Here is a 14,414-nt window from a genome sequence, read left to right on the forward strand (position 1 = left end):
TGACACCAGTAGTTGACTAACACCACACAAGCTAGCCCAACTCAAGGCTCTTGCTTAAGATGATAAGAAGAACCAATAATTACCTGCAAGGCTAGGCTAGTGGTGATTAATTAGCCTTGAAGTTTTGTCTCCCACTTCTCTCTTTTGTTTTTTTCTTTAAAGGGAAAAAAGCAAATTAACAAAATGAAGCCTAAATTAATTATTAATTTGTACATTTGTATGAAGTTCTGAAGGTGCAATGTTAACTATGGTACAATAATAACACATGACGCTGACAACAGATTGGGAAAAAGTCCTAAACTGCTTTGGCAGTAATATTTATGAGAATTTGGCTTCAAGAAGCTGTAGGCATGACAGCGTCATCATCCAATAATGCTTCAAGATCAATCAAGTCATCAAACTCTGCTGTTGCTTCAGAATTATTAATGCGATCATACAGAGTCTGCAAAATCAATAAATAGAGAAAATGATAAACAAATTTTTAAAATGATGAAATCATTTGGACCCATTAGTGCAGAATAGGAATATGATATTCCTAATATATTTAGGAATCATATTCTATGTAAAATTAGGAAATTTAAGAGCTTTATTTTTTAGAAATTTTATTCTTTTTAGGTCGTAGGAATTCTATTATTTCCTAATTTATTTTGGTTTAGTTTAATATTCGTAATTAGAATTGAATTAAGCTTGTAAAATCTTAATGTAATTGGAATTCCTAATTCTATAAACAAGACTTAGGGTTTCTATTGTTTAGACAAGCTTTGCTATGACAATTTTATAAGATCAATAATATTTTGAGAATTAGTTCTCTCTTTCAAGGATCGATATTTAATTTCTCCTAGTTCTTTATTCTTCTTTATTTGTTCTGCATCACCCATACAGTGTCATCAAACAAAATTTTGGGGATTCATAAATTATTAAATCATTATAATTAATTTAGTATGTTGAACTAATTTCTAAGCCATGCAGTCATTCAAATTGATTGTGTTGTATTCCACATACGCCAAGAATCTAAATCCTACAACAAAATAAGTTATTAGGCAGCTAGACCTCAACTTCTTTGTGCAAGTGATCGAACATATTCCTAGTCTAACAATATCAATTCCATCAGCCACCATTTGATCAAAGCAGCTAGAAATGAAGTTGAGGAAAAATCCGTAGTAACTAACGGCAAGTTCACAGATTTAGGATTTAGGCAACAATATCTCTCAGGTTCATTTGGACGTCCATGGTCCATTTGAATTTTATATGCATGGCCAAATAAAGAAACAAATGAAAAAAATAAAAAAAAATAAAAAAAAGAAAGAAAGAAAGAAAGAATGTCAATGATCCAAAACACAATATGGCAGGCAAAAATGAAGAGAACGGCTATCAGCAAGCGCCTAGCAGCAACCCAAATGAATCTATGCAAAAAATTATCTAAGCAAGCATCTCATTGTCATCCATACAACAAAAACAACCAGCAGGGAAAGAAAAGGAATAAAGTAATATTTCTATTACCTTATTCTCCTGGATCTCAGTAACCGCATTTAGCAGCCGGCGGTATTGATCTCTTGCCTCAGGATACTGATGCATGGATTTCACCCTTGCAAGGGCTATCTGTGATCTTGCTTCTGTTTGCTTTCTGCCTTCTTTAAAGAAATCATAGTCATCCTCCTTTGATAATGTATCCTGTTTACTGGGACCCTCAATAGGTGCTTCTGATTTGAATCCACGCAAACCACTTCGTTTTCGTCTCCAACGCAAGATAACTTTCTCCACAATTCCCACAGACCATACTATCTTTCTATAGTTTTTCCTAACCTGGTGGCCTCTTACATGGGCCTTTTCACCAGAGAAGCTGAAGGTTAGAATTCAAACATTGGCCTTGATCAAGAAAAAATTTTTTTGGAGAACATATAAATGTAAAGAAAAAGCAGTAGCACTAAGATTATGCGAGTAGCAATGAAGGTAATGCACCTGAATTTTAACAATTCGCTGCCGGATTATCAAAAATTCCTTTCTACCCTTCCAACTACGGAACTTGTTTTGAATCCTTATTGCAGCAGCATGCACTGGCTCATCATGTTGTCCTGGCTTGAGTGCCTTAACCGCAATAAATGAAAGAGCACACTCATTTGACATTCCATATTTATCATCCCCCAACTCTTTTAACTGCTTCTTTTGAAAGGACTGTACCCTGAAGACTTCGTGAATACGAGCAACAGCTTGAGTAGCATTACAGACAGCAGCTAACGAGTCCTTTAGGGGAAGTCCATATGATAAGTCCCCATCACTAGTTACAAATGTACCATGCTCTGGAACTATCTGCACTGTTTTTGCCCCAGAAACTCCTGCAACATCACCATCCTGCTTATCCAGATTAAGAGAAGAAAGGTGGGCGCTCAAAGCAGATTCTGCTAGATAACCAGCAATTCCTTTGTGTCCATTAGCAGAAGCTAGATCAGCAGGTGTTCTGCCTGTAGGATATTTGGGAGTTGGATCAGTTAATGCTCCAGGAGCTGCACCAAGAATGACAAGGGACACAACTGTGCGCTCGCTGATATTCAAGCCAAAACAAAAGAAAAAGAAATGTACAAATTGAATGAGCATTTTTAAAAGGAATAATCAACAAGAAAATTCTGGGGACTGCCACTTTGCTAAAGTAGTTTGATCCCCACAAGTAAAGTTAGAACATGATGTCACAAAGGCGTACGAATTCACACAAATATGTTTTCCTGTCCTCTTTAATACTGTAATTCTATAAAAAAGATTATAAACTTCAAAATTGCTATTAGCACACCGCATGTCTTTTTTTCTTAATGCAGTATCATAATATCAAGAAAAAACAAAATCCCCTTTCTCCCCTATGAGGTTCACTACCAAGCTAAACATTTTTCAAGCAGCTTTTTTTGGCTTTCCTCTTGGTTTGCAGCATCCTCTTTCCTTTCATCAAATATTTCTTATGCTAATACAATATCATACACAATGCTAAACCCCAACCTGCAATGTGAAATGTGTTGTGCAGTGATCTAAGACAACAGGAAAAGAATCGTAATGTTATTTTATTTTGCTTACCTGCCACAAGATGCTGCCCAATGAAGTGCAGTCCATCCATTCATGTCACGGAAATTAACACTTACACCGGCAATTATTGTGGGTTCAAGGGCCCAATCATATCCCAAAGCAGCTGCAAAATGTAGCACTCCCTGCCCACCTTCATCTAACACACTAGGGCCTTTTCCACCTTCAGCTGCCTTTTGCAAAAGCCAAGCATGTAACCTGTCTTTAAGTAGTTTTTGAAGAAGCTCCTCCTTCACTTTCTCCAAGGAAACTCCCGCTTCTGAACTACGCTTTAACATTTGATCCCATTCTTCATTATCTTCCTCCAGAAGTGAACTAATTTTATTGCTTAATTGAGTATTTTCAACTATATTGCTTGTGTTGCATTTTGGAAGGGAGAAAGAGTTAAGAGACAATAATTTTCCAAACCGCATTATGAAAGATCTGCTGCTAAAACAATCAGTAATATTCACATCTTGGATGTGGCTGACTCGGTATTCAAATTCACGCACTTCACTACATGCTACTCTATCTGAACAGGTAACATAAAAAGGAACCATGCCAGCCTTGTTTAAAGGAGTCTGGCAACGAAGAACACCATCAGCTATAACCTCTGCTTGAACTTCAACTTCCCCAAACATACATGACCATTTACAATTTTCTGCTTCTTCTCGACTCTTCAAGAATCTACCCGTAATAAGAACCTGCATAAATTGCAGAATTAATTATAAAAGAAAATTATAAAGTGAGAAACAGAGAATTATATATTATTATGAGCAAGAGATAACAGATTAGACTGTCCCTCATTCATCCTGTCTACTGGAAAAGGATGGCAAACAAAATTAAGAGTACCTTAATCTCAGAGCCTACATATGCCCAGTTGGGTGAAAAATCAATGATGCTAAAGAATTGGTCCTGTGAAAGGGAAGGACCCAGCACATATGTATCCAAGTGTGCTTGAGAAGGGATTTTGGGATCATCAATCCCATTTTCATTTTCAACTGTATCCCAGTACGGCCCAGAACTGGTTTGCATATGTGACTCATTTACATCTCCAAGTTCCTTACTCATCCATCGGTTGAAACTATCAAGCTTCTTTAGACCTTCTTCAGATAAAGAACGATCTAATAAGCGCTGCTTCACAGAAGAAGAGTAGATGGATTTTCCTTCCGGGGTTATACTTTGCTCTGTATTCCACTGTATCTGAACATCATTTTGTGCAGGATGACCAGTTCCATGTGTCCAAAAAAGCTCAAGTGCATTAGTTAAATCACCACTGACAAGTTCTTGTTCGTGAAAACTAGTAGTGAGATCAGCTGTTGAATTTGGATGCAACTTCTGATCCATGGCCCACTTTGAAAGATGCGAAGAAGCGTCTTCAAAATTCTGTTTATAAGGTAAATTATAGCCTGAATATAAATAAATGAATTGCAAGAGGACAATGTAATGGATTCTGTTAGGGAGTAGTTTGGTAGTATACACTGTTTAAGTTAAACTATAATAAAAAAATTCAGCAATTCAAAAAATAAATGCAACAAGAACTGGCACTCTTACAACTAAAATATGGGGAAAAAAGGGCCATTTTTGAGTCCTTTTTGAGATTTGTCTATTAAGTGTCCCTATTCTTCAATTGTGTTATTTCAATTGAAGGACATTGAGGAATTATCTAATGGCAAGAATAATTAAGAGATAAATTTGTTAACGGAAGTTATATATATATATATATATATATATATATATATATATATATATATATATATATAATAGTTTTCAAAAAAGTTGCCCTACTTAATGGACAAAACACAAAAAGTCCAAGAGCTTGGAAAAGGGTTTTTTTCTTCTCTCCAATCTGAATAATTTTCACAGTGAAAAGCAATGCAATTTTTTAAATGTTTTTTAAATCAACATTAACAAATCTCTCTCTCTCTCTCTCTTTAATTATGCCATTGAATAAGTCCTTAATGTCCTTCAATTAGAAAGTTCATGGCCTCAATAGGACAATTGAAAATAGGGACTCAATAGACTCAACTCAACTCAACTCAACTAAGCATTTATCCCAAAAATTTGGGGTCGGTTATATGGATTCGCTTTCTCCACTCTAAACGATTTTGGGTTAAATCCTCATAAATGTGTAATGCTTCTAGGTCATGTTGTACTACTCTCCTCCAAGTCAATTTAGGTATGCCCCTTTTTTTTCTTTCTATCCTCTAACTTAATTTGCTCTACTTGTCTAACTGGAGCATCCGTATGTCTACGTTTCACATAACCAAACCACCTCAATCTCCCTTCTCTCAACTTATCCTCAATTGGCACCACTCCTACCTTTTCTCTAATACTCTCATTACGGACTTTATCTAGTCTAGTATGGCCACTCATCCACCTTAACATTCTCATCTCTGCAACTCTTATCTTAGACGCATACGACTCCTTCAGTGCTCAACACTCATTACCATATAACATAGCCGATCGTATGGCTGTACGGTAAAATTTTCCTTTCAACTTATTGGGAATCTTGCGATCGCATAAAACTCCCATGGCACGTCTTCACTTCAACCATCCGGCTTTAATCCTATGACTAACATCCTCATCACATCCTCCATCTACTTGAAGGACTGAGCCAAGATATTTAAAGTGATTACTTTAGGACAGTACCACTCCATCCAAACCAACTCCTTCCCTATCACCAGTTTGGCCTTCACTGAACTTGCAATGCATGTGTTCTGTCTTTGTTCTACTTAACTTAAAGCCCTTTGACTCTAGAGTACTTCTCCAAAGCTCTAGCTTTCTATTAACTCCTTCTCGCGTCTCATCTATCAGAACAATATCATCCGCAAACATCATGCACCAAGGAATACTCTCTCGTATATGTTTCTTCAATTCATCTAAAACTAATGTAAAAAGGTAAGAGCTTATAGCTGATCCTTGGTGTAATCCAACTGAGATCGGAAAATCTCTTGTGTCTCCTCTCACTGTGCACATAATAGTAGTTGCTCCTTCATACATATCTTTCAACACTTGTATGTACCTAATAGATACCCTATTTTGTTCTAACACACTCCATAAGACATCTCTTGGAATACTATCATAAGCCTTCTCTAAATCAATAAAAACCATATGTAGATCTTTCCTCACATCTCTATATTTCTCCATCAAGCTTATAATGAGAAAGATCACTTCCATAGTTGAATGATCGGGCATGAAGCCAAATTGATTGAGAGAGATAGAAGTATCATGACATAGTCGATGCTCCACAACTCTCTCCTACAACTTCATAGTATGACTGATGCGTTTAATTTTCCTATAGTTTGAACAACTCTGTATGTCTCCCTTATTTTTAAAAATAAGTACTAAAATACTCCTTCTCCATTCATCAGGTATTTTCTTTTAGTTTAGAATCTTATTAAATAATTTAGTTATCTATGCCACTCCCATATCTCCCAAACACTTCCACACTTCAATTGGTATTCCATCGAGTCCACCGGCTTTACCCACTTTCATTATCTTAAGTGCTTCCTTTACTTCTAAAGATCTAATCTTCTAGTATAATTCACATTATTTTCTATTGTTCTATAGTATATATTCACGCTATTACCATTTTGACTATTATTAAAGAGATCATTAAAATAATTTCTCCATCTTTTTTTAATGTCCTCATCTTTCACCAACACTTTTCCTTCTTTATCCTTAGTGCACCTAACTTGATTGAGATCTTGACATTTCCTTTCTCTCCTCCTTGCTAATCTATAAATATCTTTCTCCCCTTCTTTAGTTCTAAATTTCTCATATAACTTTTCAAAAACTTGTGCTCTTACTTGACTAACTGCCTTTTTTGCCTCTTTCTTTGCTATCTTGTACTGTTCATATGCCTCATTATTATCGCATTTAGGTAATTTCTTATACCATTCCCTTTTTCTCTTCACTGCCTTTTGTACTTCCTCATTCCACCACAATCTCTCTTTTGAGGGTGGTCTATGTCCTTTAGACTCTCCAAGTACTTTTCTAGCTACTTCTCTAATCTTTGATGCCATCTGTATCCACATATCATTGGCCTCCATATCCAGCTTCCATGCTTCGAACTTGAAAAGCTCATTTTTGAACTTCACTTACTTTACTCCTTTGAACTGCCACCACTTTGTTCGAGCTACACTGTTTCTTCTGACCTTACTTGAATTGTTCCCAAACTTGACATCCAAGACTACTAACCGATGTTGACTTGTTAAAGCCTCTCCTGGAATGACTTTGCAATCCTTACATAGAGCTCTAATTGTCTTCTTGGTTAAGAGGAAATCGATTTGGCTTCTATGTTTCCCACTTTTGAAAGTCACTAAATGTGACTCTCTTTTTATAAAGTAGGTATTTGTTAGTATTAGGTCGTATGCCATAGCAAAATCCAGAATACTTTTTCCCTCCTCATTTCAACTGTTAAAACCAAAACCTCCATTAACATTCTCATAACCTTATCTATCACTTCCTACATATCCATTCAAATCTCCACCAATGAAAACATTCTCTTCATTCGGTATGTTTTACATTAAATCATCCATACCTTCCCAAAACCTTTATTTACTTTCATTATCTAGTTCTATTTGTGGGGCATAAGCACTACCTACATTTATTGTTTCTCCTTCTAGTACTAGCTTTACTAGTATAATTCTATCTCCTACTCTTTTCACAGCTATTACAATGTCTTTCAATATCCTGTCTATAATTATGCCTACTCCGTTCTTGTTTCTCTCATTTCCGGTAAACCACAATTTGTACCCTGAATTACCCACTTCCTTGTTTTTCTCTCCTACCCATTTAGTCTCCTGAATGCAAGCAATATTCACCCTTCTCCTTTCCAAGGTATCCACAAGCTCCATTAATTTTCCTGTAAGTGATCCAACATTCCAAGTACCAACCCTGATCCTCCTTCCTATCATGTTCCTTCCTAATTGGTCTCCTTCTATAATATCTTTTATTATTTTCCATGTCTATCTTATGTTCTGTTCCACTATCTGTCCTATGGACTAACTTCTTTAACCACAACCGTCCATGATGTGGGAACCCTTGCTCACTTAACACCACACATGGGCTTTCGGTATGGCGCGTCGCTTTCGGTGAATGCCCTACACCCTTGCATATTTCTCACTACACCTGGGCTCCGATGTAACGCATCGTAAGAAAATAGGGACTCAATAAACAAAACTGAAAAATTCAAGGACTTGAAAATGGGTTTTGCTATTCATCTATTCTAGATAATAATAATTAATGCATTAAGTAATCTGACATGTTCTAGAATAATATGAAGAAAAACACTGAAAGCCATTCTAATAGGCCTTCTAAAATAAAAAATGTATGAAGCAAAAAGATTACCAAAATTAAACAATTGTTGAAAACTATTGCATTGAAGAGTTCGTGATTTCAGAAATCTTATTTTTTATCTGAACTAACGATATGATCGCAACAAGTTTTAGTGCACAATAAACAGCCAAACATCACTCTATACCTGCCATTCTTTCTGGAGTGGTAAGCTGTTGACAAGAAGCTGCTTCAGTATTTCATCTTCTTGTTTAGGAAGGATTCCAGCAGTATCGACTGGTGATGAAAATGGGGGCTGTAAAGATGCAGCTTCAATTCCAGGAGCATAATTTTCTAAGACATTCTCCCAAGAGGGTAGGTTGAAATGTTTCAGTGGCTGATATGTTAACCCAGCACCCTTAGTGTCTTCAGCTTTATCAGCATGGGGCAGTGAGAAGAAGTCCCTCCCAGGAACAGCTGACAGCTTCCCTTGATAACTACCTATTAACAGTTTAAATAGTATTATGCAAGTTGTTATTTTTCTTTATAATGAGAAATAACTACCGTATAGCACATTTACATGAAACAAGCCTGAAAGCCAGATAACATGATGCAAAAGAGCCACTTTACTTGAAAATGAAACGGGATCATGATGACCAAGCAGGCCAGCATCAATCTTCTCTCTTGCAGGCTGCTGTACCTCAATAAAAGAGTGTAATCCAGAACTTGCTTGGTGATTATATCCTGCATCAAATATCATATTCACTAATGAAAGTGGGGAAAGAAAAGCCGTCCATCATGCTCAGAGTTATATGTCCTCCAAACAAAATAAACTAGCAATTTCTGATATTAGGAACTGATACACAAAATGTATGTAAATGCACCTGATTCAGCATCTTCATATTCTGATGCCTGAGCACTATTCATGCTCATTGTATCTGTAGTTTGAGCAGGCACCTGGTAATTATCATGATGAAAATTGGAAGAAACAGAAGTTTCCATCTCAGAATGGGGTATAGTGTCTTCAATCTCATGGGGATATGGAATAGCTTCTTCATGCTCTTTAACGTGGTTAAAATTTGCCTTGTTGCCCTGCTGAAATATTAAATCCAAAGCAGGTCAAACTCAACATGTGAAAATATTTATCTTAAACAAATAATTATCACAACTGAGTTACAAGAAAGTGGGTTAATGATCCCAAATCCTAAAATTTGCAACAACTTCTCATTCCATTTAATTGTTTTAGTTTTATCAATTTAAGCAATGCATTTCAAAATTTGAAACAGTTGTATTCAAAGAGTAATCCTATGCTGATTTGGAGATTAATTTGCATGCTGACATGGAAGGATTGACCGACTGGGATTATAACTAATAAGTGAGACCCACATAATACTCTCAAATTTTCACATACAGGAATAGGTTTTGAACTAAGTGAGAATAGGTCAGGAAAAATAGGTCAAAAGTCGTAGAAAGTCAACTAGAAGAATTGGAGGGAAAAATTGTTAGGGATAGTAGTTAGTTACAGAAGCAGTTATTGAATATTCCAGCTGGGAATATTGGCAGGAAATGATGTATAAAAGGGCTAGAAGAACTCTCTGTGATTCATTCCAGATCTAATCAATAAAATACCTATTCTCTTCTCTCTCATTCTCTCTAATTTCTCCTCTGTTCTATGTCTTTCTCTCATTCTTTCTCTTAATTATTCCTAAATTCCTGCTGTAACTGAACAGTTAGGGCTGCTAAGTAACAAATCCACCTATAGGGCTCATTAAGATTACAACTACTGAGTGGACTCACAAGTTTCAAAATAGCAGTGCATGGTAAGTATCATTAGTTATGAGTTATATTAACCCAACTCTCCGTGCCAGCATGATAATTCAGTGCAATGTTGGTATAGATACACTTTAGCCATGATTGTCACCCATTGGGATATAATTGGTAACAATTCTAAAGCATATGGTATGAATTGATTACATTAAAAGAAATGGTCACAAAGTCTATGGTTTGAGGGATCATTAGCCCTTACAAAACTGAAAAAGGCATCATTATGAGAAAGCATCTTTGTTTCTAGAACCAAGAGAAAATCCAAAGTCATAAAGACAACCATTTTAAGCAGCACCCTAAAAGAACAGCAGTGATAAGAAAAGCAATTGCACCTATTAAAATAACAAAACAATTAAAGAACATAAGAAAATTAAAGCCGCATTCATGGGAAAAAAAAATGAAGTCCAGAAATAAGTGCACAGATGTTCATATTTACTGATCACAGTTTCAAGGCCTTGGTTTTTCAGCATTTCAAAGATCTAATTCAATTATTCAAGCTTTCAATAATTATTCAGGAGTTACTCTGTACAGCTTCCTGTTGAAACAGTTGGACTCTTTTAAATATCATGGATGAAGAAACATTGTAAATCCCTCAGTCAAGGTGTCTCATTGAGCTTTTTTTTTTTTTTTCCCCAATTCTTCTCTAAGCCTATAATAACAATGGTAGATCTACTCATATTTATGCATCACAAAGTTGGATCATTTTCACCAATTACCCCATTAAGTTCTGATTTGCCTACAATGGGGTCAAGAATTTTCATTAATTTTAGAACCTTGAAGCATGTTCATCACAAGCATGTAAGGTAGAAAGAACATGAGAAAGTCTTTCATTGTGGTTACATGGGCTTGACAAAAGCAAAAGAACTAAACCTTTTTGAAGTTAAGAAAATTATACCCAAATGGAGCACACTATTGGAGCACGCATTGGGTTGTCTTGTGGTGGGCCTTTTAATGCATGAAAGTTAGGCCTTTATTCTTCAAAATTCGTGGGTCCATAATATCCTATTATTTATTTACCTCTGTAAGCCCATATTGAGAAGTTTTTAGCATTTTTTTTAATACCTTTTATGTTCCTATATGGGTTAGCAGTCAATTTGGCATCTTTAAATACCAAATATTCTCCAAGATCATCGAGGATTGTGACCAGCAACAATATGGACGAATTTTGACTAGTCAACTCCAAATACAATTTTGGAAAATTACTACTATCTTGAGAGATTTTTGCTAGCACTTTATTAATTAGCAATCTTTAAACTTTTTTTTTCTTATTTCTATAAGGATTTTTTTTTCAGACATGTATTTCTTTTAGTTCCTAATTAGTTTCTTTATAATTTGCTTCTTTAATTTCTTATCTTTGCCTATAAATAGGCTTACATATGTAATGTTTTACAAAATTTAGAGAATGAAGAGAAAATTTAGCAAAGTGCTATCAATTTTATTTCTTATCAATTAGTTATGCTTGTGACGAATTACTTGACTTGTCACAAAGTTCCTTGTGTGGCGTCTACGTTTGAAGATTGGGTTTTTTGTGGCATTCTGAACTTATCAAAGAATTTCTCTCTTCTACTTATCATTTTATCTTTCTTGTTTTGTTCTTAATTTCAATTCATAAACATCAAAACTATAAAAAGATTTTCTTTTATCCTTTCTTTTTACTTTGTTGCACGTTAAACCAGAAAATACCAAAAGAATTACAATCTAACAAAATTTCATTTTTGTGATTTGAGTGTTCTTGCTTGATTCTACTTAGTTCCATACTTGTTTCAGTTTAGTTTACTTGTTTTCTTTCTCTTAATTCAAATTCCCTTTTTGTTCAATTCAATTGAGTTATTACTTCCCTAACCAAGGCACATCAAGTTCTATACCACAAACACAAGATAATTGCTTGTTCTAGGTAATTCTTTCCTATTACAAAATTTTTAGTGCACAGGTTAAACAAAAAACTGAGTAATTTAAGGTAACAGTATATTTTCTCCAAAAGGATCAAAGGGCATGCCCACAATCTTCCAATTTAGATGGATTGAAACTTTTATTTAATCATATTGCTTTTGAAAATATTGTGGACAGTTTTCTTTTGTGGATTTTTTAATCGATTATGTTCGCAGAGCATATAAGTAGCACCCCTTTGGTGCCTTACAGTAGATTTATTAATTTGCTTAGAGAAAAGAAACATTTTCGAATGCAGACCAGATAACTAAATGGAAAAATAAATAAAAAAAGAATGGAATTAAAATATAACCTTTACATCCCTATAGTGGACAAGCACTATGTGAGAAAGTTCCCTGCATCACAGGCAACTTCATAAGAAGCAGAAGGCAACAAACTTCAAAAGTGAAATCTAGAAGAAAGAAACCACCAATTATTTCATGCAAGTTCAATGGCATTCTAAACCAAATAATATCAGCTGCAAACAGGACATAAGTGATTGCTGCAGCTTACAATGTTTCTAGTTCAACAATTCCCAGACTCGCAGTAATACAGATATTTTAAGCAAGAGAGATAATTACACAAGAATGTGATAAACAACATTTTAATCCATCACCTTTTCACTTCTTAGGGATTAAAAAATTGTTTGATTGGAAAATTAAAGAACTAAAATGCTGTTCAAAGTAAAATCTTAGAGACAAAAGTATCTGATATTTTAAAGGACTAAAGTATAATGAAATTAAAAGGTTAAAGACCATTTAATTTATTTTCGAAAAAACAAGGATTCATGTGTAAATTTTACATGTGTCAGGGCCTTTTTTTATAATTTTACCCAAAAGAAAAACTGAGTCTTAATTCTTTTGTCCCTCATTCGGCAATCAAGCCATTGATTGGCACTCAAAAGTTGAGCATTAAACAAACCCGAAATTGCAGCTCAATTAGTGTGTCAAGCAATTGCCAAATAGAATAAATCCTATTTCCTTGATCTATCTGCTGCAATGTTCAAATGCTCATGCTTACAGTTCAAGCTTTATTCTTGCTGTGCACAAAAATTCCCAAATTCATGCACAATAAGAACCACAAATAATTAAAATGACAGCTACTGAAGCAGTACAAAAATCTAACAAAAAACATGCCTATAAGCACGTGGTCAAATCAACAGATCTTCTAATTCTGACCAATCTATGATACTTTATCCCTATCAAAGAGACAAATAACAATAAAGGTAGTCACTTACAAATTTTCGAAAATATGCACATGCACAGACGATAACATGATTATTTTAGAGGGGAAAAAGGCAAAAAACCAGGCATGTAAAGATTAACAAACTCACTCTTCAAGCATCCAATAACTCCGTCTTTGAAAATTTTCATTTCCTTCTCCATGGGCATAATAACAATGTAGCACATCAACACTTCCAGACTGAAAGGAAGTATAAATTTTCAGTAACACAAGTATGATTTGGAAGCGTATATATTTTCAACAAAAACAATGCCCTATATTATACCATAGCAAAATAAAATAACTAAAATCTACATAATTCAAATATCTAGAACTTATCTCGATCAAATGAAAAACCCAATTATCATTGCTTATGCTTTACCTTGAGCCTCTCATGAGCTTCTTTAACTGTCTTCCCATCTTTTTTCTTCCTCCAGTTATGCCCATCTTTTCTGAAGTATCTCAGCACCTTGCGGTCAAAAAGGAAAAGTGAACCACCTGAAAAAAAAATATATGTATATTGGATGATGATACAATGCTTATCAAGCATAGCAACCCAAGAAATCAAAAGCAAAAAAACACTTACTCGATGGCATATGTTGAGGTTCCGGAGCAATTCGGAATTTCTTATAATTTCGAAGAATTTCACAAATTTCCGCAGGTCGTAGCCATCTATGCTTTGCTTCTACGAGAATTTGTTGAATATCTGCATTCCAGTAACTTCACATCAATTAAAACTTGCACAGAGACAAGAGTACAAGAATAGCCAATGGCAGATCATCTTCTTGGACGAAAATGGAAAAAGACAAAAGGATCAAGGACCAGAAATTCTACTCCAAGACAAATGAATTTACCTAGCTGGTTACCAAGAGGGTAGCGCCTAGCCTCTGCCATGAACTCCTCCTCCTCGTCTTCTTCCTCTTCACTGTATCCGTCTCGGTGAGTGAGGGATTTGAGATATTTTGCGACAGTTTTGGAAGGGCAGTGAGTCAGAGAGAGCAGCTCAACTAGAATTTTAGACAAGGGGAAGATAGCGGATTTTGTCAAGAAACGAGATTTTGTCAAGAAACGAGTCTACTTTGACCTGAGCGGCTAATTTTTACCAACCCTCCCTCATTTTA

At 35.2% G+C, this 14,414-nt stretch overlaps 1 protein-coding gene across 3 annotated transcripts; it reads right to left on the bottom strand.

Moving 5' to 3' along the window:
* Positions 1-175: 175 nt before the first annotated feature.
* On the bottom strand, positions 176-14,414 carry LOC110670380 (calmodulin-binding transcription activator 3). Of its 3 annotated transcripts, none has more exons than XM_021832413.2 (13): positions 14,148-14,414; positions 13,880-13,999; positions 13,676-13,791; positions 13,406-13,494; positions 12,386-12,428; positions 9,207-9,414; positions 8,953-9,066; positions 8,531-8,823; positions 3,895-4,428; positions 3,058-3,746; positions 1,960-2,539; positions 1,501-1,824; positions 176-442 (listed from the first exon to the last, which is right to left on the bottom strand). In XM_021832413.2, exons 1-13 carry the CDS (start codon positions 14,185-14,187, stop codon positions 335-337), a joined length of 3,258 nt encoding a protein of 1,085 aa, XP_021688105.2. In that variant the 5' UTR covers positions 14,188-14,414; the 3' UTR covers positions 176-334. The 3 variants fall into 3 exon arrangements, with proteins under 3 accessions (XP_021688105.2, XP_021688104.2, XP_021688106.2); XM_021832412.2 differs by having other exon boundaries at positions 9,207-9,417; XM_021832414.2 differs by lacking the exons at positions 12,386-12,428; positions 13,676-13,791; positions 13,880-13,999; positions 14,148-14,414 and having other exon boundaries at positions 9,207-9,417; positions 13,406-13,475.

The sequence above is a fragment of the Hevea brasiliensis genome, chromosome 7 (genome assembly GCF_030052815.1).
Source record: "Hevea brasiliensis isolate MT/VB/25A 57/8 chromosome 7, ASM3005281v1, whole genome shotgun sequence".
Lineage (NCBI taxonomy): Eukaryota > Viridiplantae > Streptophyta > Magnoliopsida > Malpighiales > Euphorbiaceae > Hevea > Hevea brasiliensis.

Bases quoted from the DNA above. Each gene is read 5' to 3' on its own strand.
- LOC110670380 (XM_021832412.2), bottom strand. From the start codon at position 14,187: ATGGCAGAGGCTAGGCGCTACCCTCTTGGTAACCAGCTAG. The intron at 8,824-8,952 runs GTAAAGTGGCTC...AACTGTTAATAG, and splicing joins TGATCCCGTTTCATTTTCAA to GTAGTTATCAAGGGAAGCTG. The intron at 2,540-3,057 runs GTAAGCAAAATA...CTTGAATATCAG, and splicing joins TGGGCAGCATCTTGTGGCAG to CGAGCGCACAGTTGTGTCCC.